The sequence below is a fragment of the Solanum dulcamara genome, chromosome 2 (genome assembly GCF_947179165.1).
Source record: "Solanum dulcamara chromosome 2, daSolDulc1.2, whole genome shotgun sequence".
Taxonomy (NCBI): domain Eukaryota; kingdom Viridiplantae; phylum Streptophyta; class Magnoliopsida; order Solanales; family Solanaceae; genus Solanum; species Solanum dulcamara.
In genome coordinates, this window is record NC_077238.1 from 7,722,409 (window position 1) to 7,747,130 (window position 24,722).

The 24,722-nt window shown below is 36.2% G+C and overlaps 3 protein-coding genes and 1 pseudogene across 5 annotated transcripts; 3 read left to right on the forward strand and 1 right to left on the reverse strand.

Moving 5' to 3' along the window:
• Window positions 1-5,493: 5,493 nt before the first annotated feature.
• On the reverse strand, window positions 5,494-8,150 carry LOC129880191 (F-box/kelch-repeat protein At3g23880-like; annotated as a pseudogene).
• An 808-nt stretch (window positions 8,151-8,958) lies between these two features.
• LOC129879839 (uncharacterized) lies at window positions 8,959-10,350 on the forward strand. Its single transcript, XM_055953560.1, has 3 exons — window positions 8,959-8,983; window positions 9,602-9,904; window positions 10,010-10,350. The coding sequence occupies exons 1-3, from the start codon at window positions 8,959-8,961 to the stop codon at window positions 10,348-10,350; spliced, it is 669 nt and encodes a 222-aa protein (XP_055809535.1).
• Window positions 10,351-14,307: 3,957 nt separating this feature from the next.
• LOC129880190 (late blight resistance protein R1-A-like) lies at window positions 14,308-19,186 on the forward strand. The gene is made up of 3 exons (XM_055954117.1): window positions 14,308-17,088; window positions 17,182-18,312; window positions 18,499-19,186. Exons 1-2 carry the CDS (start codon window positions 14,459-14,461, stop codon window positions 18,263-18,265), a joined length of 3,714 nt encoding a protein of 1,237 aa, XP_055810092.1. The 5' UTR covers window positions 14,308-14,458; the 3' UTR covers window positions 18,266-18,312; window positions 18,499-19,186.
• Window positions 19,187-19,833: 647 nt separating this feature from the next.
• On the forward strand, window positions 19,834-22,345 carry LOC129880192 (HVA22-like protein c). 3 transcript variants are annotated; one of them, XM_055954119.1, is made up of 5 exons: window positions 19,834-20,008; window positions 20,562-20,588; window positions 20,729-20,851; window positions 21,364-21,604; window positions 22,154-22,345. In XM_055954119.1, the coding sequence occupies exons 1-5, from the start codon at window positions 19,950-19,952 to the stop codon at window positions 22,220-22,222; spliced, it is 519 nt and encodes a 172-aa protein (XP_055810094.1). In that variant the 5' UTR covers window positions 19,834-19,949; the 3' UTR covers window positions 22,223-22,345. The 3 variants fall into 3 exon arrangements, with proteins under 3 accessions (XP_055810094.1, XP_055810096.1, XP_055810095.1); XM_055954120.1 differs by having other exon boundaries at window positions 19,835-20,008; window positions 22,157-22,345; XM_055954121.1 differs by lacking the exon at window positions 20,562-20,588.
• The last annotated feature ends 2,377 nt before the right edge of the window (window positions 22,346-24,722 follow it).

Sequence of the window (24,722 nt, forward strand, 5' to 3'; positions counted from 1 at the left end):
GAGACTCAATGTTGTCATCTTTCACTCGGACAAGGTGATAGATACACCCTTTTGAGATTAGCTTCCTGGCCCTAAGGTATGAAATAAACTTACCCTTAGGCGCAATAGGACTACCCCTCCATTCTATGACAGCCTCATTCGGGAATCTGAATGTGACAATTTGAGTTCTACAATCAATAGAGGCATAACAGACATAAAGCCAGTCCATACCAAGAATCACGTCAAAATCAACCATGTCTAACTCAACCAAGTCAGCCAAGGTGTCCCTGTGATGAATCGACACAGTGCAATCTCTATAGACTCTCTCAGCTAAGACAGAATCACCGATAGAAGTGGCCACACAAAAGGGCTCAAGAAGACGTTCAGGGATTTTATTGAACTTACTAGCCACATAGGGAGTTACAAAAGATAAGGTGGCACCTGGATCCATCAATACATAACAATCAAAGGAAGAGACTCGAATCATACCCGTCACAACGTTTGGAGAGTTCTCCTGATCTTGGCGACTACCCATGGCATATAGGCGGTTTGTACCTCCACTCGTACCTGGAGTAGCGCCCCTCTGATTTCCTCTAGCTGGTGGTGCGATGGCAGAGGACTGGGCCCTGTTCCCCCATATTGGACACTTCCTCAGAAGATGGCCCATTTGGCTGCATTTATAGCAACCAACCCTTCCTGCTCTGCATTCTCCCAAGTGGAGCCTATCACACTTGCCGCATGGTGGCTTTCCCTTCGAACCCTGACTTACACTGGCCGGGGATTGAGAAACCTGGGATCTGAAATTCTAGCGACTTTTTCCCTGCCGATCATACCTGTCCTACGGCATCGGTGCACTGGCGGTAGATGAGGCATAGGTGGAAGGCCTCTTCTGGAAGAAGGACCTGTTGCCCTTGCTTTGCCTCTGCTCATTCTCATGCCCAGATGACCTTGCCTTTTTGCTCAGGTGCTCTTCTCTGTCTTTCCTCTTCTCTTCCTCTACCTGTTGAGCATACACCATTAATCTGGAAAGGTCCATATCCGAGATCAACAATGATGCCTTACATTCCTTCTTCACATGCCTCCCTAATCCGGAGACGAACTTCCTCATCTTCGACCTCACATCAGGAATCATTTCTGGAGCATACCTGGATAGCTGGATGAACCTTAGGCCATACTCCTTAACCGACATACCTTCCTGCTTCAGATTAACAAATTCCTCCACCTTCGCTTCCCTCAATTCTCGGGGAAAGAAGTGGTCAAGAAAAGCCCCCTCGAATTCATCCCATCTAGCAGGTTCAGCATCTTCACCCCTACTCTGCTCCCATTGGTTATACCAAATGTTTGCCACATCTTTGAGTTGATAAGACACCAACTCGACCCCCTCGATTTCTGTAGCGTGCATGGCTTTTAGAATCTTCCATATTTCATCAATGAAATTCTGGGGATCTTCATCAACCTTAGAACCCGTAAATGCCGGTGGGTTCATCCTCAGAAAGTCTCTAATTCTAGTGGCAGCAGATGGCTCCTGGGAACTAGAGCTGAGAGTTGGCGAACTTTGATTGCCGCTTCAGGCGGCCATTAGTTGAGTGAGCATGGCAATTGCCCCTCGAAATTCAGCTTCTGATGTGGGTGCAGGTGGAGTAGATGGCACTTGAGGTGCCTCCTCATATCTCGCGGGTCGGCCTCTAGCCCTTGCTGGGCGTGCCTCTGACTGTGGCATCCCTGCATTATCAATATTCCTCTGGCTAGCGGTACGTTTAGGAGGCATTATCTGTAACGTATGAATGCACGAATTAGAAAGGAAGTTTCATGGAGTTCAACTCCATCGCACGAATTTAGAGTATGAAAGAAGTGAAACAATTCCTAATGTCCTATAGCCTCCTGCTCATAAGTATGGTGCACAACACACCCATAAGCAAGACTCTACTAGACAAGGCTTCATAGACTCCCTAGGACACTTGAACTCTGTGCTATGATACCATGTTTGTCACGCCCTGAGAGGGTACCCTAGACGTAACCGGCACCCGAAGGCCATCTCTGACCTCCAAGCAAACCACTTGGTACAGTCACTCATTCATTCAAGCACATTCTATTAGCAGAAAACTCAATTTAAGAAATACTTCTCATATCATAAGGGCCGAAGGCCAAATATTTACAATCAAGACGATAATCAAAATAGGAATCCTCAAGATGACCGCTCGACCTCCTCACATCTCAGTCTATAAAGCCTCTATTCAAGTATAAAAGGTGCCAATGACAAGCCCATGGCTACCGACAGCCTAAATAAAGAAAAGATAATCAAAAACTGTACAGGAAGGCCCAATATCCTCCAGGAACTAGGAGGACTCACCGACTGGCTGGAAGTGTAAGTGGATCTTCAACGGAGCGCCGGTTGATGATCTCTAGTACCTGTCTCTGCATCATAAAATGATGCAGGCCAAATGGCGTCAGTACATGGAATGTACGAGTATGTAAAATGGCCGAATACAACGAACATCAAGGAAGAATAAATTAACCAACTCGGGAGCTCAACTCAAAAGGAATGACAACTCAATCAAATGTCCTAAGTCTAAACAAGAGTATGATTTAGACTGGACCAATCATATACAATTCAACTCAATCTGACTCAGAGTGCTATCAAAACTTATTTGGGAGTTTCTCTTAACCGACAACCAACACTTATGAGCCAGTGAAGGTACAACGAAACGACGTCGTTGCCACGCCCGTTCATGCCTTTCCAGGGCATGAACGACGAACACTCATGGATCCAATCCAACCAGGTCCTATAATGTCAGGACAAAAGGTCTCGGGGAAGCATCCGACTTTAACGGTTCAATCCCCCCTACATTTGGCAACACAGGTATTGGGTTCGAGTATGGACTATACTCTTGCCCAATTCGGTGCTCGATACTCCTCCCAAGACTCAATGCTCATAAAAATCCATCAACTCAACTCAATCAACTCATATCAACAAGTCTCATTACAACCTTGTCGACTCATCAACTCTATCACAATCAAATCTCAATCTCAATGCTCAATCTCAATCATATCTTCAAGGAAGCTTTAAATGCACATATAACATCATCTAGATATAAAATCAATCATTACCTTCATTTATTTGAGAAAAATCTTTGTGACTCATCACATCTCCAAGACTTCAAATCGACATTCTTATAATAGGCAACATTTTTAAGAAAATAGTATACTTTATAGAATCTATATAATTAACAAGACCAACAAAACATATTTAGCAACTCATTTCCTCATCATCTCATACTTACATAAGGGCTCATTTTAGGAATCTCTTAGCTCAACAACATTGGCACATAAATACTTAAATAAGATGGAAACAAAACTCATTCAAACATGTACCATACCAAGAAACTCCATTTTCATGGATATCTAACCTCAACACAAGAATAGGGCACATGGGTGGACTCAACCCATGTTTTGGTTAGCCTTACATACCTTAGTGAAGACTTTGAAGAAACCTTGATCTTGGGTCTTCAATGGGAGCTTGAGGTCTTGAAGCTCTTGGACTCCTTTTTTGGTTGGAAATGGAGAAGAAGAGAAGAGAGAAGGGAGAGGAGCTAGGGCTTTTTCTAGAGAGAGAATGGGGCTAAAGAAAATGGTCCCAAAATATACAAGGTTTGTGTATATATAATTTGGGAAATTTCCCAAATTGCCCTTCCTCCAAATTCTGAAAATTAGGCAAAAATGCTCTTGGCGCGATAGTGGCGCGTCGCGCCCTTACAGCGCCAAGGCCAATTATGCCTAAAACCTGCACAACTTTTAGTGGCGCGTCGCGCCAGGGACCAAACTACTGAGGCATGTTTCTGGCGCGATAGTGGCGCGTCGCGCCCTTACAGCGCCAAGCCTATTGCTCCAAATTTTGGGAATTTGGCCTGAAAAACCCTGCACACTTTTAGTGGCGCGTCTCGCCAGGGACCAAACTACTGAGGCATGTTCCTGGCGCGATAGTGGCGCATCGCGCCCTTACGGCGCCAGGGCCATTTCCCCAGCAGTGGTAACCCATGCCAAAATGAAATCCCTGTCGTGCTAGTTCGTCTTCGGATCGTCATATCTTTTGGCCCCGAACTCCAAAATCTACGTTCTTGGTGGCGTTGGAAAGAAGACTCGACGACCTTTAATTTGATAGGTCATGGGCCACCCGGATTGACTTCTTTCAAATGATAAGGTCATTGAAATTCGACCCTTACGTGAACTCGTCCTAAACTTAGCCACGACGGATCTTTTGGACTTAGCTCGGTCCTAGGGGTCCTCAATGACCCCACATCACCTCCAACGCTCTTAAACTCCTCAGGTACTCATCTTAACTCAAGCACGTACTTCGAAATAAATACGATGGGCCCCACACGTGTACAAAGAAGGCCCGAATCTTAGGAAAATTTTTGAGGGGTGTTACATAGTTGATCTCTTAGGAAACAAAGAAGGAAAATTATGTGGGATTGTCCACTAATGAGGTTGATTATGTTATTGCTGCCTCATGTGCATAACACCTCTAGATCAAATAACAACTCAAGAATGAGTGAACATTAAGTGTGTCGCAATCTTCTGTGACAATACAAGTTCTATCAACATGGCAAAAAATCCAGTTCAGCACAAAAGGACAAAGCACATTGACATCGGACACCATTTCTTAAAAATAATGTGAAGAAGGGATTGATCTCGATGTATTTCTATGCCACAGATAAGCAAATTGTTGATATTTTTACTAAGGCAGTGACTAGGGAACACCTTAAAGGAACATGTTGGAATCGGAGGATGATTAAGATCACACAAGTATCCCTCAGTGATTGGCTAATGAACATTGTACATATTGCGCTCTAATTTTAATTTTATGCTTAGTCTTGTACATTAAGTTGTTTTTACCTATACCGCTTTTATCTTTGTACATTAAGAAATACTCTTACTTGCACTCTAAATTATCTTTGTACATTTTTTAGCAATATATAATACAAACAAATGCTTTTGAAACATGTATGTTGTTAAAGATTTATTGTTGTAGAATACAAACATTGCAATAATTTACAGTAGAGGACTATGTGCAACACACATGTCCAGAAACTAGTATAAAAAGGAGAAATGCTTACAAGAACTACAAGCTATACAAGCAAATATGATGTATGGATTCATATATATTCAATGTTTTGTCCTATATTTGTCAAAAAAAGAAGTGCAAAAAGAGCATACCAGCTAAACTAAGCAAAACTCTTATAGGATATTGTTAGGGGATTAACAATGCTTTCTGCTTAGGTTTCTGCAGGATTGCATCCCTCAACAGCAGCAGTGTGCTCTAGATTTTTAGTTGAACCATCAAATATCATGATTAATCCTGGAAGTGAAAGTAAAATGTCACCCTTATTTGACTGGCGAAGGTGTATAGAAAATGTGGAAGTGGATGAAGAAAACATATATAGCACAGCATTTTGAGGATATTCGATGGTGAACAGTTTCATCCACAATACACTGCAATTTTTCAAAATCCAGACATTAGAAGTAGTAGTACCTAGATGACAAGTATAAAGCACCGAAAGGTCACTTCCCACTACTCCCAGTTTGATATTAGAATTGTCTTCTCCACAAATGGGAAGCTCCAAGCTTCCCCATGTCTCATCTGCTACATCAAAAGAAATGATGTTGCGCACATCATAATTACCAATACCCGTAGATGCAGGCCAATAAAGCTTCCCGTTGACAAATTTACCCAAATGATTTATTAGAAAGATTCCCTGAAGCTGGTCATGGAGTGTTGTCCAGGAATCAGTCCTCAAACTGTAAATATTGACGACAGTCCTGATGTTGGACACCTCATCATAGTAAGAATAACGACAATAATCAACAAATAGAGCTTTATAATCGTCATGTGAGTCATCGTATCCAAAACCATATTTGGTATAGAAAGAGTTACCCCAGGGCTAATTAAGTAATTTATTTGACTTGCTAATGGTGAGGTTACATACATACGTCTCCCTTTTGTGATTCCACAGACAAATCAGCCCATTGGCAGAACCCACAAAGAAATCTGATAAACAGGGAGTATCCATGTTAAGTAGCTCCTCCTGAGTGAATTCGCATCCATTTCAAATTAAAAAATAAAAGACTGCAGGAGATCAAGGGAATTTGAACCTCAGCCTAGAGGGAAGTAGAGCTTAACAAGCTTCTTTTTACTACTAGATCAACAAGACAATTTGTCTATGGATTTCCGATACATAGTTCTTATATATTTAATGTATTTCTCAATACACTATAGAATGCGCATAAAAGTTATTGGACTCTCGAGATCCCCCACCCAACACTCTGAATCTGCCCCTGCAGATTGGTGCAATGAAGCTTGACATTTTTATTTCTTGATGTTTATTATGAATACTAATTATCTTTATTTGTATACTGAAATTGACCAATGTTCTATTTTTTCCGTTCCCTAGATTTTATATTTAGTATAGGGAAAGGAAAAAATATTAGTGCCACATAGGACAGAATTTCCATATTGGACATCCTACTAGATGAGTGATATATATGCGCTACCTGGCTAACGTCGAAGTGTGTTTTTATACCGAAAGTATATCAACAGATAAAATGGCTCTTTTTTTCACATGAGTAGAAGGATAAAAGGAGAATTTCTTACAAGAAATTCAAGAAAGCAAATGTGATGTATGGATTCATACATATTCAACGTCTTGTCCTACATTTGACATAAGAGAAGCACAACAACGTTTTTATTCCTGGACAGCAGTAAATAGATAGAGAGGTCGTTCCGCTCCTTGTTCCTTAATATGGGGAATATATTCTCAAAAATTCTTGCTGTAATTTGACCTAGCTGGCAGCAGCAGCTAAATAAAGAACTCTTACAAGTTATCGGCTAAATGATTGTGAGGTTTCATGATATCAATAGGGGATCAACAAGGCTTTCTACATAGATTTCTGCAGCAGCGCATTCCTCAAATTGATCAGCAACCTCTAGTTGTCTGGTCGAACCATCATATATCATGATAACTGGGGGAAGTAGAAGTAAAATTTCATCCTTATTTGACCGGTAACAAGGTGCGGAGAAAATGGGTGAAAAGAATATAAATTCCCCAAGGTCTTTAGGATGATCGACGGTGAAAATCTTTGTCCATGACACTTTAACTCCACAATCCTTCATAATCCACACATCAAAATGAGTTCCTTCAAGACAATCAAGACAAAGCACAGAAAGATGACTTCCCACTACTCCCAGTGCTAAAGGATAACTACCTTCTCCATAACTGTCCGGAAGTTCCAACCTTCTCCATGTCTCGTTTGCTAAATCAAGAGAAATGATGTTGCACATATTGAACGTATCAACATCAGCAGATAAATCCCAATAAAGCTTTCCGCCAACAAATTTACCGGGAGAATTTACCAGAAAATTGCCCAGAAACTTATTGATTGTTCTCCAAGAATCAGTCCTCAAACTGTAAACGTTGACTACGGTATCATATGAACCACCATCATCATAAATACACTGAATAACTACCACTTTGTAATCGTCATGTGACTCATCATATCCAAAACCATATTTGCAATAGTAAGAGCAATCGTTCCTCAATTTACCTCCAAATGTAGGCAGTTTCTTAGACTTCTTAATTGTGGGGTTCCATAGAACTGGCTCCTCTGTCTTACTGTACAGACAAATCAATCCATTGACAGAACCCACAATCCAATTGTATATAGTGGGGTTTTCCATGGGAGAACCAATGTCAAATAGCTCAGTGCTTCGTTCTTTGTAAAGCATGGAAGGGAGACAACATACCTTAAAATTATGTGAGGATTCTTGAAAAATAATCCTGTGGTAGTTGTATTCATTGTCGTTAGATGTTAATTTCAAATGGTTTTTTATAAACTTAGGGCTGGAGATTAGTTCCAGCCATGATTTTGAAACACACATGAACTTCAATAGAGACTTTGGGGGCACCTTTAAGAGGATCTCTATGATGATTTCGTGGGGAAGAATAGGGATTATCGGTTCAGCCATAAGTCCAATGGAGCTGCTTTTGTGTTTTTTTTTGGTTAGTTCTAGGATATTTCAGTTTTGACGTTTGGGCAGAAGATGCTATGTCCGTCAAGATGATCTTGTGGCAAAGCTGATCGAGTAAAGAGATAACAAGGAATGGGGGTACAATATTTTATCTGAAATCAAACAATTAAAAACGTTAACAAGAATACTAGAAAGATTTTTCTTCTTTTTTTAAAAAAAAAAGTTTGTAGAGCCTTACAAGTCACAAGAATGAGAAGTTTACCAAACATAAGAAGAAAGCACGATAAAACATAAGGGAACTAATAAGTCTGGAAAATGCATCAGTATCTAAACTTGTAAAACTATTTATCAAAGAGAAAGAGTAAGAAAAAATGAAGTAGAAGGGGAAAGGTTTGCATAGACTTATAGTATGTTGTTGTAAGGGCAAGAAATAAAACAATAGAAACTTATAGAGAAAGGGAAACGGCTGATGGATCTTCTCTTTGTGATATCTTATTAGCCATGGCTGAGATCCCCAAGTTATGTGGCTAAGAGATCAATGTTTTTTAAGATACAAAGCTATTAATATATTTCATAAAAATTATTTTGAGATGCAAAGTTGTTTCTTTCTTTTTTTATATGAAAATTTTATTTTTTCTATAATAGTACTTGTCATTTTAATTTGTTTATCTGATTTTAATTTCACATGAAGTTTGAAGTTTAGTAAAAAAATAAAAAAGATTTTTAAATATTAAACTAAAAATTAAAACGGACAATACAATTTTATTTTATTTTTAAAAATATCTATAATAATTTTATTATTACTAAAAATGGAGCCCCTCAAATTTAGGGGCTAAGACAATTGCCTTATTTTGTAAGGCATAGAGCCGCCCCTGGCGTGCACCATAACACAAAAGATTCCAAATACTTACTGATTAGATCATTTGGAGTAGAAAACACGGGAGCAGGCATCAAACATGGCTATTGACGATATGCATCCTTGTTCTTTTCTTCTTCTTCTGCTGTAAGCATGATTTTTAATATGAGGTTTTACTTTTTCTAATCAAGGTAAAAACAGTCACCAAACTTTTGAAGGGTAATTTTGTAAACCAATTTTCAACTATGGGGCTTCCTAGTCTATTTTTAGAATAAGTATGATATGATGATATGTTGTCCAAATTCAAACAGTCCCAACTCCCAACCAAGTGATCATTAAATATATTCACAATTTTTATTTATTTAAATTGTTTTTGGCGTTTGTCTTGATTCATGAGGTGTTATAGTTTGAATGCAACACAGTTTGTTTAGAAATCTTGAATTATAAATTTATTAAAAGTGGACGTGGCGACATAAATAGAAATCCTAATTTGGATAGAAGTAGATATTTGAAGTATAAAGGGATTGGGAATTAAGTATCTCCGAGATTATTTGCCTATTTATATCAACTCATATTACTCCTAATTATTCATACAAGTTTAAAGGATTTGGAAGTACCGCCTGAAATACTTCGGCTACATATATTGTTCCTTCGATCTCAGCTAATTATTCATTCTTTCTTCTGAAACTTGTTGTCTCGTGGCACAGTATTATGTGTGTTTCTATTGTTGGGTATTTGCATAGGTATTGTTATTGCCTCTGCAACAGAATCTAAAACAGAAAACATCAACGAGTCCTTTGGTACTTCTTCAATTCGATTATGGCCCCGATGGTGGTGGCATCGTCATCACGCACCTTCAATCGGATGGTGGTGGCGTACTCACCCAAAATATCCATCACCACCAACTCACGTGAGTGTAACTCCATCTCCATCTCCTATTGATAATGCGGCTTCACCAACTCATGCGGCTCCATCCCCAGTTGACGATGAGGTTTTGCCATCGCACACGTCCCCGGCTCCAACCACTTCTTGCATAAAGGTGTACGGTTGTGCAATAGATTTGATCACTTCCGTTTTCAAGCATAAAATTTTATTATTCACACAATGCTGCAAAGTATTTTCAACAATTTGAGATGATTGCTTTTACAAAGCGTTCACCCACTCCAAGAGGGTACCACTTTTCCTAAGCAAAGTAAGGAACTATTGCAGTCATGCGGTTGATAATGTGGCTTCACCAACTCATACGACTCCATCTCCATCTCCAGTTGATAATGCAGCTTCACTAACTCATGCGGCTCCATCTCCCATTGATAATGCGGCTTCGCCAACTCATGCGGAAACATCTCCATCTCTAGTTAATAATGCGGCTTCACCAACTCATGCAGCTCCATCTACATCTCTAGTTGATAATCCAGCTTCACCAACTCATGCCGCTCCATTCCCATCCCATGTTGATGATATGGTTTTGCCACCGCACATGGATCCCTCTTAAGCCCCGGCCGCGGCTCCAACCACTTCTTGCATCAAAGTGGACGGTTGTGCATTAAGTTTAATCACTTCCGCTTTCAAGCATAAAATTTTATTGTCTACACAATGTTGCCAAGTACTTTCAACAATTTCAGATGATTGCTTTTAAAAAGAGTTCACACACTCCAAGAGGGTACCGTTTTTCCTAAGCAAAGTGAGGAAAGCTGATCGAAGCATGATCAAATCTTAGCAAGAGAATAGGATAATGCAACTTTTTTCCTCTTTCTTTTTTTTTCCTCGTCATTTAGTTTACTTTATATAGGATTTCTCCCCTTAATAGGCGTTAAAAGGGGTGGCCGTTAAATACTTTCAATTAGATTCTTTAATTAGTTCAATTGGATCTTCAACTCTATTTTACAGTTTAATCATTACTCTCTTTGTGCATATTTCCATGTTTGACTTGGCACACTACAAAACGTTTACTATATCACTCCTAGACTATTGATAATGTTAGCATGGAACACAACCTTTTACATATTCGCTTCTTATTGTTGCATAGTGATGATTCTGAAATTGAGAGCTATAGAGTATTCTCTATTCAATCCAAGGATTGATGGAGATAATCCAATATCAGCTCTAGAGTTGACTTTTGGTGTTTTCCGGTGAAACAGAGGTGTTACCGGTGGTTGGAGGTAAAGATCCGGTAGTTTGAAAGGAACTAGTCGTTGGTTTGGATGTGAGAGAGGGTGGTATTTGCTGAGCTGTCGAGTTTTTCGGGGCTGTGGCAGATGTGTGGAAGGTGTTTTGGTCTTTATCCGGTGGTTCATTGGGGGGCAATGGTAAGTTGCTTCGTTTATTGGGAAAGCAGGGGAAGAGGCCACAAGGAAACCTTCGCTCCTCGATATCCATTTAGTTTTGGTTATATCAATACTCAAACATCTGATATCTCAGATTAGACCCAAAAAAAAAAAAAAATTGTATCAAACTCTGGAAATAATTAGCTTGGGAGAAAATTTGTTATCCTAAAAGCAGGGGAACAATCCACAAGGTTTCCTCTAACATTCTTTGAGTATCTAGTCAGAATCAGTTAAGTGAATCCTCCATATCCATTTTGCTTCAAATATCTAATTATACAAGATAGAACTACAAAGTCTAATACTAAATATAACAGACACTACGGAGAAAGAAAACAGATTATAACAATGCTTCGATCCATGCAGTAAGCAAGGTCTGATGAGTGTTCAACTTTAGCTTCCGCTTCCTGAAATTAACAAGTTAAGGTTGCATCTCGCAAAATTGTCATAAAAACAGTGTATAGAACTACAAAAATAGCCATCTAGCTTAAGCAAAAGAAACAGCATAGACGAATCATCATTTCTCAATGTAAAAGGATGTTAGCAAATTAGCCCAACTATCTATAAAAATGAATATTCTCCTTTTATACCAAAGGTATAAAAGAACGAAACTCTTCCAGATCAGAAAAAAAAATGAAAACAGAACTTTTCATACTTCTGGAAGGAGAGAGGAAATAACAAATTACCAACAATTTAGCCATTAAAATAGAACTATGGGTGATCAAGGTTCAAATCTATTTTAAAAAACTAGGCAATCTCTACGAGTCTACCGACGGTCTCTCTTCCATAAATAACTTTTTGTTTCATGAACTATGATCATGTTATGCTAAATGTAGGAAGCTCCAAACTATAAAGTTAGTTTATCATTTCGCCCCTGCGATAAATCAAAATCTAATTAAACAGTGGTAACATTTTAATTACATGAAGGGTGAGTTAGAAGTACACCAGTAGTACTTTAATGCTTTACACTCAATTCATCAAAAATGAGTCCACCATTATTTACTCATTAACCAACATTCTCTTCTTTGCCATAGAAGATCTGAAGAATTTGAGAAGTTGTGTCGATTAAATACTCAAATACAAGACCACGATCATCTATAAACCAAATACTAACATGAATACAATAGGAAACTTTGGGAAGAAAAGATGAGACAAGACCACGATCATCTATTGTTCAAGATTTATTGCTTTAGAATACAAACATTATAATAATTCACAATAGAAGGATTAGTGTTACTTAATGGGATTCAAAATAAAAATTAGTACTCCCTCCGTCCCATATTAATAGTAATTTATATTAAAAATACTTATTCCCAAATAGTTGTCAATATAAACAATCAAGAGAGAATTAATTATTTTTTTCCAACTTTACCCTTAGCATTAATTATTCTAAAATTAAAAGGCACGTAAATAGATAAGGATTAAAAAATTAATAAGGGGTGTATAGTCAAATAACACTCCTAATTAATATTTTTTTAAGAATTGTGAAAAATACTATCATGAAAACTAAAAAAAGGACGAAGAAAATATGTTTTTTCAACTATACCCCTATACTGCATCTTTTGATTAGTGTTTAATTTTCAAGAGATAATTATTAAATAAGGATAGTTTCATCCAGACAAACTTCATCATCTAGTCATTTGATTCAATGTATCAAAAGAGTCTATTAGTAAGTTTCTTGGAAGCATGTTTATATATGGCATCCCTTAATTTCCACAGCTCATTGTACTCTAGTTTTGACTCCACTACAATCTAAAACCTAATTAAATTCCACAAAAAGGGGGGTTATGTAGCATTTATGGACCATTTTGGTGTTTTAATAGTGGTCGGTTTTATTGGTGGACCTTTCGGTTTAAAAATAATAATGAAAAAATAAAGAGAAGAAAAAAAAACTTAATTGAATACATGGGCGGCCGTAGAGGATAAGTCAAATGAGTTTATTTGAACTCAATAATTAATTATGAATATGTAAGTAAAACATTATGCTAAAGTTTAAAAATCGAATTCATAAAATTTAAATGACATGTAATTGAATAACTTCGATTTTTACCAAAAAATTGAGACAAGAATCTTATTTTAGCTTTGTTTGGATGGTTATTGCTTATTCATGTATTCAATGGCAGAATCAGATTGTTTATTAAGGAGATTTAAAATATAAAGAAGCAAACACATGAGGAAGTCAAATAGGTTCAATATTCACTATATATAAATAAAAAGAAAAATACTCTATATAAACCATGTAATTTTTCACTAAAAAAAGGTTCGGATGAGCGCTTTGTCACTTGTTAGCCTCTACATGAATTGTATCATAAATATTGATACTTTAAGTATGATTGTTTTGATTATTGTATACCTTTTCTTATATTATGTTGTATCGTATTAATAAACTTAATTGTTATGTAAGGATAAAAATGAAATTTGTTTTTTGTAATGATCATTTAGTGTGATTTAAGTTTTGCTTTTTTTTCATTTTATCTTTTCTTACTATTAATAATTTTATTTTATCTTTAATCCTATAATTTTTCTGATGAATCGTCTATCTCATGAAAATAATATAATTTAAAGTTTGAATATTATATTTATTAAAACAATACAATATAATAAATACAAACTACTCTGTCCATCTCAATTTAGATGACGTCTTCTAGATTTCAAGTTTTGAATAAATCTTTTTTTAACATATTTTTTTCTATATATCTTATATAAAGGTCGTTTGGATTGGCTTATAAGCTACTTATAAGCTGCTGAAAAATAAGTCAATCCAAACAGGCTAATAATCAATTATTATGACTTATTATAACTTTTATGTATTTTTCAAATATATTTAAAGATTTTTTATTTGAACTTGCAGTTAAAATTAAATTATTTGAAGTTTCGCTTCCTCCTCGCTTCTCACCTGGCGACTAACTTCTCACGTGGGGGTAACCTACCTTATAAACCATGCCCCACTAAACTTTCTAACTTATGCATAGCTAGAGAGATTCCTTGTCTTTGCCTACCTCTCTAACGTAACAAACTACCTGAGCCTCCCAACGAAGCCAAGATAGCTAAGTTCCCGTCACTAACCTTACTTCGCACTATGTGACGGATCCGCTATGAATTCGGACTACTATTTTAGAGTACCGAAGCACTATTGAAATTCGAATAGTGTCCTGTGGCATAAATTTGTTTTAAAAAAAAATAGTGTCCTGTAAAGTGACTCGTGGGATTATACGCAACAACTATTCAAACAAGTTGTTAGCTGCTCTCCTTCTTTCCCTTCCCGGAAATTCAAGAAATATGTTTTCCGGTGAATATTTGTCTTCAAAAAAACATCACCCGCTCGATTTTTTGCAGCGAATTGAAAACGAATGGGGTAGTTACATGCCAGAGACTATAAAGGAACGAATTTATTTACTCAAAACAGAGTTCAAATTCATGGATATTTTTCTCAGCATTCAGAGCTTCACTGATGAACCCAACATGCTAAATGCCACTCAGAAAGTTCATGCTCTGTTTCAAGATTCCGCATTTGATATATCAAAAATATGTCAAAATCTCGATCGCCTTACTTCCCTGCTGCAGAACAAAATTCGAGTGACTAAGTTGGAAATCAGAGCTAATTACTCCTTCTTTCCCGGAATTTCATCTCAACAACTTTCAGTCGAAAAGAATGGGATTGATAATTCAAAGTTTGTAATGAAATTCATCATTGATGTTGTACAGAGTCTTGGGGAATTAGCAGAGATTGATGATCTCTGTTCTCACGAAATACAGGAGGTTTTAAAAGAGATGAAGTTGTTGAAGAGTCTTATAGGCTTTTTATCAAACAGGTGGTGTGCAGAGCCTCAGAGCGTACGTACTTTCTTCGCTCATGTTCTATTTGTGGCTGGGTTTGCAGCAATGGTTGTCTGGTTGTACATGCCCAGCCATGACAATAACAAAAATCAGGATTTGGTTCCTCGTGAGATGAATTTCTTGCTTTCTTATCTCATGCGGATGAGGATTAAGCCTGTTAATCCGTGCATCCGCAAAATCTATGTTGATGTCCTAAAAGCTTTAAAATGGACAATGCAATCAGGATTGTCTCATAATATCGAAAATGAGTATGCAGCTGACATTGAAGTTGGCTTTGTGGAGACTCTCATACACAACTTGGAGGAGATACGAAGTATTAGCACTCTTAGTCGGATAGAGTTTTTGAATCATCAAATGGCAAACATTGAGGAGATGCTCAAATTATTGAGAGCCAATCTGATCCATTTGCCAACACTGGGTCTTGAATTTCCTCTTAAAGATATTGATACTGTCATCATTGATGTGGGACTTCTCGTTTACTCATTGTATGATAGCGAGGAGCAGGAGGAAGTGAACCAAACACTATTTCTTGATTTGCCGAAAAGCATTCAGCATATCAAGGAAGTGATCTTCCTCGTGATTCGAAAGGCATTTCAATCTAATTTGCCTACGATCCATGGACTAGGTTGTGTTGATTTCCTTCTGAACAACTTGAAGGAGTTCCAAGACCGTTATTCAGATACATATGATTCTTTTGTTAAGAACCAACTTCAAGTTATTCAGAAGGAACTCGAGAGCTTGCAGCCTTTTCTCAAGGATGTGGCGGAAGAGCGCTACAATAAGCATGAAAGGCTTCAACATTGTGCTGCACTATTAAATGGCAAAGCTTATGAGGTGGAATATATAGTTGATGCTTCTATCAGAAAAGGAGTTCCTGACTGGTGTCTTGTTCGTTGGCTCTTCAACATCATAAAGGAGATTATACTTATCAGGGAAGAGGTCGCAAAGATTCAGGAAAAGAAAGTTTTTAAGTTTGACTTTGTATCACTTGATACCTTGGATACCACCTCTGCTCATATATCATCAGAATTCACTAACACTCCAAGGATGACTGAAGAAGTTGTCGGTTTTGAAGATGTTATGGAAAAACTAAGAGAACAACTAATAAGAGGAACCAAACAGCTAGATGTTATCTCAGTTGTTGGAATGCCTGGATTAGGCAAGACAACTGTGGCTAACAAGCTTTATTCTGACGAGTTAGTTGTCTCTCGATTTGATATCCGTGCACAATGTTGTGTATCCCAAGCATATTCACGTAAGAATGTGTTACTTTCCATCCTACGTGATGCCATTGGTGAGTCTCCTACTCTTGCTAAATTGTCTACGGATGTATTAGCAAATCAGCTTCGCAAAATTCTATTGCGGAAAAGATATCTTATCCTTGTTGATGACGTATGGGAAGCTAGTGTTTGGGATGATTTAAGATGTTGTTTTCATGATGCCAATAATGGAAGTAGAATTATCCTAACAACGCAACATGGTGATGTTGCTGAAAATGCTAAATCTGTTAGTAATCCCCTTCATCTTCGTAATCTTAATGATGATGAAAGTTGGAAGCTATTAAAACAAAAAGTGTTTGGTGAAGAAAGCTGCTCCATGCTCCTTTCAAATGTTGGGAAAGAAATAGCAAACAAGTGTAGGGGGCTGCCTCTTTCAATTGTTTTGGTGGCTGGTATGCTAAAGAGTGAACAATGCTGGAAACAAGTGGCTATGAATTTATGTACTAACGTTCTCAGAAACTCGAAGGCCATCATAGAGCAAAGTTATCAGAATTTACCTTATCATCTAAAGCCTTGCTTCCTTTATTTTGGAGTATTTTTGGAGGACAAAGAAATCAATATTTCAATCTTGACATGGTTATGGATTTCAGAAGGATTTATAAAAAGTCATGATGACAAGAGTCTGGAGGATATAGCAGAAGGCTACTTGGAGAATCTTATTGGAAGAAATCTAGTTATGGTTGCTAAATGGAGTTCTGGTGGTAAGGTCAAAACGTGCCGTATTCATGACCTGTTACTTCATTTCTGTAAGGAAAGAGCCAAGGAGAAGAATCTTCTGCTGTGGATGAAACGGTAAAACACTATTTAGTGTTAAATTATTTGATCAATTCATCAAGTAATTTGTATTTGAAAAGTTAATAGTTTCACGAATTTCTATATTTACAGGGACCAAAATGTCAATACATCTTCCTCTATTTACTCTCACAAGCAGCTTGTTCAACGTCGCATGTCCATTAATTCTCAAGTGGTTGATCTTGTGGAATGGAGCTCACTTGTTGGCACTATATTTTTCAGGGAAAATAGAAACAAAGGTTCCTTTTCAGTTGTCCAATTCTCCCACATTTACTTCAGATTTCTAAAAGTGTTGCATTTGGAGTTCATTGTAATTGATTCTTTTCCAACTGAGCTAGTTTACTTGAGGTATTTTGCTGCAAGATTTTCTCAGAAGTCAATCACATCGTCCATAGTCAATCTTCGAAACCTTGAAACTTTGATAGTCAAACCAATGGGAGGAAAATTGATATTGCCGCTTACACTTTTGAAGATGGGTAAATTGAGACATCTACAGATACGTAGCAAAGCTCATTTTTTCACTTCAAATGCTGCAGAAGAATTACTTGAGAACTCAAAATTAGACAATTTGATAACTCTTTCCTCTCCAACTTTTTGTTGTGTGAGGGATGCAGAATTGATGTTGAGAACACCTAACCTTCGAAAACTGAGATGCTCATTTGTTGGTTGGGGTTATCCTTCTCGTGTAATGAGTTCCCTAACACGGCTTGAGACACTCAGTATTAAAATGGATTCTTGCGGAAGTTCTCCATCCAACTTTCCACCAAATCTCAAAAAATTGACATTGTCCAACTTTACCATGTATTGGCTGCAATCAAGTATTGCAATGCTTCCAAACCTGCAGGTACTCAAGCTGGTAGCAATATTTTTCTCAAAGGCCGAATGGGAAGTGACGAGTAACAAGTTCCATCAACTCAAAGTTTTGAAAGTCGTAGATTGTCCTTGTTTTGAAAAATGGAATGTCTCTGACGATGCCTTTCCTTGCCTTGAACACTTGGTATTGAGAAGATGTCGATATCTTGAGGCAATCCCTTCTCGCTTTGGAGACATCACATCTCTAATATCCATTGAGCTAAAGTCATGCAAAGAATCGCTTGTTGAGTCAGCCATGGCCATCAGGGAATCACAAGTTGAAGAGATGCAGAATAATGACTTCAAGGTCTTCATCCACAAGTAGAAATATGATGTCCCATTCCTCAAACACTAACTCGAGTTTGTTATCAGGTATGATCTTTATCAAACGAAAACTGAAGTTTGACGTATATCATTGTATACTTGCCTATAGTGTATTCTTTTTGACACCTTGTCTAAAGATAAAATCTTAAACACTTGCTTGTTCAAGATAGTTGTTGTATTGCACATTGAGCTATTACTTAACTTAGGTTTAAACATGTTGGCTTTGCTTTACAGTGGATCACCATTCCAGAAATAGAAGAGACATACCTCTTTCCCAAAGCATGTGGTAAAAGACGTGAGGGATGGTGAAAACGCTGAAGCTTCTGACCAACCACAGCAGAGCATGGAAGATATCATGAAGATCATAATGAGGCTAGTACTCCGGAGAAGTGCCAAAACATAGAGAGTTCAAATCCTAGCAGAGACAAACGCTAGGTTATTCTTTTCTCATCAGCCTAAGCCTTAGTGGGTCGATTTACCTGCTAATTGTGCTAGTGAGAGTTAGAAAGTAACTGGTGGAATAGTCAAGCTAGCGCAAGCAGGCCTGAAACTACTATTATTATATGAAAGGGTCAAAGCCTAGAGGGAAGCTCCCTACAAGAGCCACAGACCCCTATGACATTGTTAACATAGGTGATTCTGGCTCCTCTCTAAGACTATAGGTGACATTGTTAATTAGGCTGACTATACAACTCTCCAAGTTGTTTATAGCATACAGAGTGTTGTTATACATGTGATTTTCCAACAAATAAATATACTAACTTCCTGTTTATACCAGTTGATGATGTTTTCTACTAACAACAATATGCCTAGTGTAATATGCAGACCTTAACCCTACCTTGGAAGGTAGAGAAGTTGTTTTCAGGTTTTCTATTAGTATGTTCTAACCATAGTTATGTTTGTTTATGTAAATTTTGACCTATCTTCTGTTTTGATTCTTAAGGTGATTCAACTCTTCTCCTAAGTTCCCATCAAATCTCCAGAATGGCTTAATGATTCAATATGTAAGAAATGTTGTATATTACATTATGCAATTAGTTATCACACTATTAGACAATGCACATTTCTTATGAAATTATATACTGCTTGATAGTTAATACTTCAAAATGTTAGGAAACTATTCCAATCTCCACTATTAAGATGCTCGAGTCCGGAGATATTTGGTTATTCATGGAAGGTTCGGTAGAAAATATTTGCTAATTTTCTCATGTTCCGTTGACAAAAAAATTGAAAATATTTCCTCTAGTAAAGTTTTACAAGTGGCATTCCATATTAATTTGTTCTCGTCACCATCTAACACACCTCATCTTCATTCCACGAGTGATATTTCACATTAGTTTTCGAATTGCGTGTTAGTATTTAGCCAAAATATTTGACTTTGAGTGAATCCTCACACACACAGGAAATTAAGTTTTCCAAGTTTTTTCGGTGCCTCGATTTTCGTGAAGCATAAGATGCTTCTTGAAAAGAAAATTTTACTCTGTACTGTTTTCAATCACTTTCTTTTTCGTACTTCCCATAATTCACTCTTTTTTTCCACTGACCTTTTTGACTCCTTTTATGTCTAAAAAGTCCATGCATTTACACTATCAATTTGAGGTTTTGGTTTTCACTTCATCTTCTAATTAATAGCCTCTTCTCAGTTCTCCCCAGTACTGTTTCTTACTAGTTGAGAGTATCAAAACATGGGTTCAGACAACAATGTTCTTGCTGTAATTGCCAAAAATATTGATGTTCTTGCTTTGTAAGCATTCTCAATTTTCATGTATACATACATACATATATATATATATATATTGTTATAATAGACACATTTTTTTCTTGCTAAGAAATTTTATTTTTGGCATAATACATGAACATGCCATTTAACTTGGCTTCATGTGGCATCTATACTCTCCAACTTTGAGTGTGCACAAGTAGTCACTTAAATTTGTATAGAGTTGAATAAGTAGACACACACAACTACTTGGCGTCCTATGTGGCAATTTAAGTGCTATCTTGTTTGGACTCTTCAAAAATGTCAACATGTCAGATTCTCCAAAAGTAGTATATTTTTGGAGAATCTGGCACGGTGCAGCCTCAAAAGTGAAGAGTCCACGCAACACAACTTAGCAGACGTATGTGTATTATGTCATGTAGGATATGTGTGTCTACATTTGGACATCCAAAGTTGAAGGACATAGATATAATCATGTTAAAGGACATATTTATGTATTATATATGCTTTTATTTTTAGTCATTTCACATGCTAAAGTTTCAAGATTTTTTGACATTATATTTATTTTCCGTTCCTCCAGGCCTCTAGTCTCTCTTGTTTACCCTCTGTAAGTTACAAATCTTTTCTTGATCTCTATAGTAAAGTTAAGAGTGTAATTTATTTATTTTCCTAAGGTAATAGTAGTAACTGATTTTAGTACCTCTTCTTGTGTTGATTTTTGTTAATTAATGTGGAATAATTTGGCAGGTATGCATCTATTAGGGCAATAGAAACAAAGTCTCGTGCTGATGATCGACAATGGCTAACGTATTGGGTTCTTTATTCTTTGATTACTCTCTTTGAACTTAGCTTTTCTAAGGTCATTGAATGGTAAGATTCACATTTTAGTTTTGCGTAATACTTGAAAATGCATATCTAGACATCTTAAATTTGTTTAAGTTGACCCCGTAAACGTTCAAACTTAGAAAATGCACATCTAAAATGCACCCCTTTAAAAGTGTTTAGATGTGCATTTTCAAAATTAAGATGTTCGCATGATGCACCTGTGTCAAATTGAAGTGTCTTGTTTCGAATTTTTCCATTAAGAACTTACAAAATATATATATATATATATATATATATATATATATATATATATATTGTATATAGATAGATAGATAAAATAATTTGTTTATGTGCATATAAATAGTTGAATCTCCTTAACCAAAAGTGAACTTCAATGTAACTCAAAGCTGATTTGAATTATAGGTTTCAAATCATTAGATTTGAAATTCTATGTATCCTTTTTTTTTTTTGAATATATATATTCTTGTTAGAATTTTTGACTCTGTCACCAGGTGCAACTAAGTTTTATTGGTGATGTTTATTATATATATATACAGGTTTCCAATATGGTCTTATGCAAAGCTAGCTGCAATATGCTGGCTAGTTTTACCTTACTTCAATGGAGCATCTTATGTTTATGAGAATTTCATAAGACCATTTTATAGAAATCCACAAGTCAAAATATGGTATGTTCCTTTGAAGAAGGATATTTTCAGTAAGCCAGATGATGTCCTAACTGCTGCTGAAAAATATATTGAAGAACATGGACCACAAGCATTTGAAAGGCTTTTAGCCAAGGTAAATATATATTGGTATTTCCTCGAGTACGGATAACATATACAGTCAAACTTCTCTATAACGGTATTATTTATTTGGATATTTTTTAAAACATATATATAATGTTAAATAACATGAAAATAGATTTTCAGGAAAATCGATTATTAATTTATTATGGTGAAATGTTATTATAGAGAGTTGATTGTATATATTTTAACCATATTAAAGGATTGACTCAATTACCAAGCTTTTGGCTATAAATTCGAAAATATTGAGATTCGTTCTAAAATTCCCTTCTTAATTCTGATTTTCTTCAACAAAGAAATGACTTTCTGAAATAGTAACGATTAGTTGAGTAAACATCGGAGTAATCAACTCTACGTCCGCCCCTCCCCTCCCTTTTCTTCCTCAATTCTCCAAACATGGACTTAAGGGTGACCCTAAAGAGGGGCTGGGGTGGGGTGGGGTGGGGATAGAATAAAATAGAAAAGGGATTTTGGTGTAGGATAGTTGTTTTATAACATGCATTTTTTCACTCGAGTTTAATGGTAATGATTTAATTTGATTTAGCAGGCTGATAGAGATGCAAGAACCAGGAGGAACAATTACATGACCTTTGATGATGATTATCGATATTAGCCTCTGTTTGCACTATTTAAATTACTTTTTAATTATTAGCTATGTGTGTTACTTTGTTGAACTATGTTTGGATAATCCTTTGAGTTTTCAATCTTAATTAAGAATAATTAATTTGCTATTTTACTCTTTCAAGTCTAGTTGAAATAAGATGAGACTTGAGACTTGTGTTCCTGGTTCATAACTAAATGCAACAGCTAAAAATGATTATTGGTTTTTTTTCACCCTTGGGTTTAGAGACGGAATTAGAGGTAATCGAGGGGTACTTCATCCGAACCTCGGTAAAAATTACTTTGTATAGAAATTTTATGTCTATATATTAATTTTGAACCTCTTGAATATAATATTAGAGGTTAGCTTAGTGGTTGAGGGGTTCAAAATTAATTTTGAGGTCACAAGTTTAAATCTTAAGCACTATATTTTTTTCCCGAACCCCCTTACGTAACCTAACTCTTATTTGATATGACTAAGCTAAGATTTTTGGATCTCATCAAATAAGTAAGGAGACTTTAGTCCGGCCTAAGTTAAAAAATACAAAACACAAAAGATAGTAGAGAAAAAAAATTATAAGAAGAGCAGCTCAAAACTTAAAGTCTACTTAGAGCATCATATTATAAAGTCCGAAGACTGAAGAATTTATTATTACTCATTAATTGTTTAATTTTCTTACTAATATCTATTTTTGGTTTGAGTAATATCAGTTGTTTATTTGTTAACAATAAAAGTTATTAAGTTGTAAAGAAGCATTATGTCTAACCAAAATCGTTTACTTGAACTCAATTTTTAATTAAAAAATCAGCAAAGTTGCACTAAAACCAACAAACCAATAAAAAAAGAGCGTAGTATTAAAAACACCTCTGAACTTAGCGCAAATTATTAGTTTCGTTTCTGAACTATTGATAGGCTTAAAAAACACCCCTTTATTTGACTAACTAAATTTAGATACACCCCCAATCTTCCACGTAACACAGCAGGTGGTCTCAAACTCTTGTAGGAGCATAAGGGTCTTAATAAAAAACTGCGAGAAGTGTTGAAAACACCCCTAAATTTGGCAAGAATTTAAGAATGTATTTCACTCATGTTGCAAGATCGGAATGTATTTAAGTTCAGTTTGCAAGTAAATGAATATTTTTAAGACTGTCAATAGTTTGGAGATAAAACTAATAATTCACGCCAAGTTTAGTGGTGTTTTCAATATTTCTCTGGTAAAAAGACAACCGCATACAACTAAAATTATAGTAAAGCAAACGTAAACAACACCCAAATAAGGAGATGGAAAACAGAATGGATATGTATATCAGTACAAAATCCCCTGCATAATATGAGCATTAATAACAATAAAAAGCATTGGATTATTAATACTTGATAAAGTATTATTGGGATAATTTAATGGTAAACTTTAAATCTGATCAGAAATACTATATAATATTATGTTGTAAATGTTTAAATTTTAGCTTAGAATTAAGATTTTGAAAATTATGAAATGACGGGCTAGGCTAAGCCATTTTATGATTGGACTAGACTAACCTTTTAAGGCGCATCAAAATGATGGATTGACTTATTCTGGGCATATTAAATTCTCGAAAAAATTATTTAAATGCATATCATATTTTATCATAATTTCTTACTTTATCATAATCTCTAAAAGTTTCTACCGTTTAAAAAATTTTTAAAAATTTTCTCTCGGATATATCACTCCCTGTAAACAATAAATTTTCGAGCCGAGAAAAATAAATAATCAAGACCGGAAAATTGGAGTAACAAAGTGTAATATTTGATTTCAAAACGTAGTGCGTGTTACAATCTCTATGATAATCCTCTGATTCTTCAAATAATATGGAATATGTTGAACTTGAATTTAATTTAGAATCAAGAGCTTGAATAACTAGATCTTGAATCTTCGTCTTCAAATTTGGATTTGAATTACTTGTCATGAACACTTGACGATTACGACGAATAATAAGTATGAACAAGTAACTTGATCTTGAACTTTTTGATCTTTGTCTTCGTTCTTGATCTTGAACTTGAACTTGAATTTGATTACTTGAACTTTATAGCTTTGTAGAGAATTTGCGGCCTCTAATCCATGAGCTCTCTTCTTGCTTCTTGAAAACTCCCCTCCCTTCTGAGAATAATGAGGACCCTTATATATAGTTGTAGGGAGTGGTATGCTTGTGTGATTTGATTGGTCGGTTTGAACGGACCAATCAGATGCCTTTGGTGAAAAGCTTCAATTTGATTTGTCATAACATGTCACATATACACATGGCATTATTTTAGTGACTTATTTAATTTGACTTGGATTGTCACATAACTTTGATATGTGGCATGATTTTAGTGGCTTATTTAATTTGACTTGAATTGCCACCTAACTTTGACATTCGGCATGATTTTAGTGGCTTATTTAATTTGACTTGAATTGTCACCTAACTTTGACATGTGTCATGATTTTAGTGGCTTATTTAATTTGACTTGGATTGCCACCTAACTTTGGCACATGACA

What these genes read in the sequence shown, in the direction of transcription:
- LOC129879839 (XM_055953560.1), top strand. Translation starts at nt 8,959, where the DNA reads ATGGCTATTGACGATATGCATCCTT. An exon ending in TATTGACGATATGCATCCTT is followed by an intron (nt 8,984 to 9,601) that starts GTTCTTTTCTTC and finishes GTATTTGCATAG; the next exon opens with GTATTGTTATTGCCTCTGCA. An exon ending in TTCTTGCATAAAGGTGTACG is followed by an intron (nt 9,905 to 10,009) that starts GTTGTGCAATAG and finishes GCTTTTACAAAG; the next exon opens with CGTTCACCCACTCCAAGAGG.
- LOC129880190 (XM_055954117.1), top strand. Translation starts at nt 14,459, where the DNA reads ATGTTTTCCGGTGAATATTTGTCTTCAAAAAAACATCACCCGCTCGAT. An exon ending in CTTCTGCTGTGGATGAAACG is followed by an intron (nt 17,089 to 17,181) that starts GTAAAACACTAT and finishes CTATATTTACAG; the next exon opens with GGACCAAAATGTCAATACAT.
- LOC129880192 (XM_055954119.1), top strand. Translation starts at nt 19,950, where the DNA reads ATGGGTTCAGACAACAATGTTCTTGCTGTAATTGCCAAAAATATTGAT. An exon ending in GTCTCTCTTGTTTACCCTCT is followed by an intron (nt 20,589 to 20,728) that starts GTAAGTTACAAA and finishes ATAATTTGGCAG; the next exon opens with GTATGCATCTATTAGGGCAA. An exon ending in TTGAAAGGCTTTTAGCCAAG is followed by an intron (nt 21,605 to 22,153) that starts GTAAATATATAT and finishes AATTTGATTTAG; the next exon opens with CAGGCTGATAGAGATGCAAG.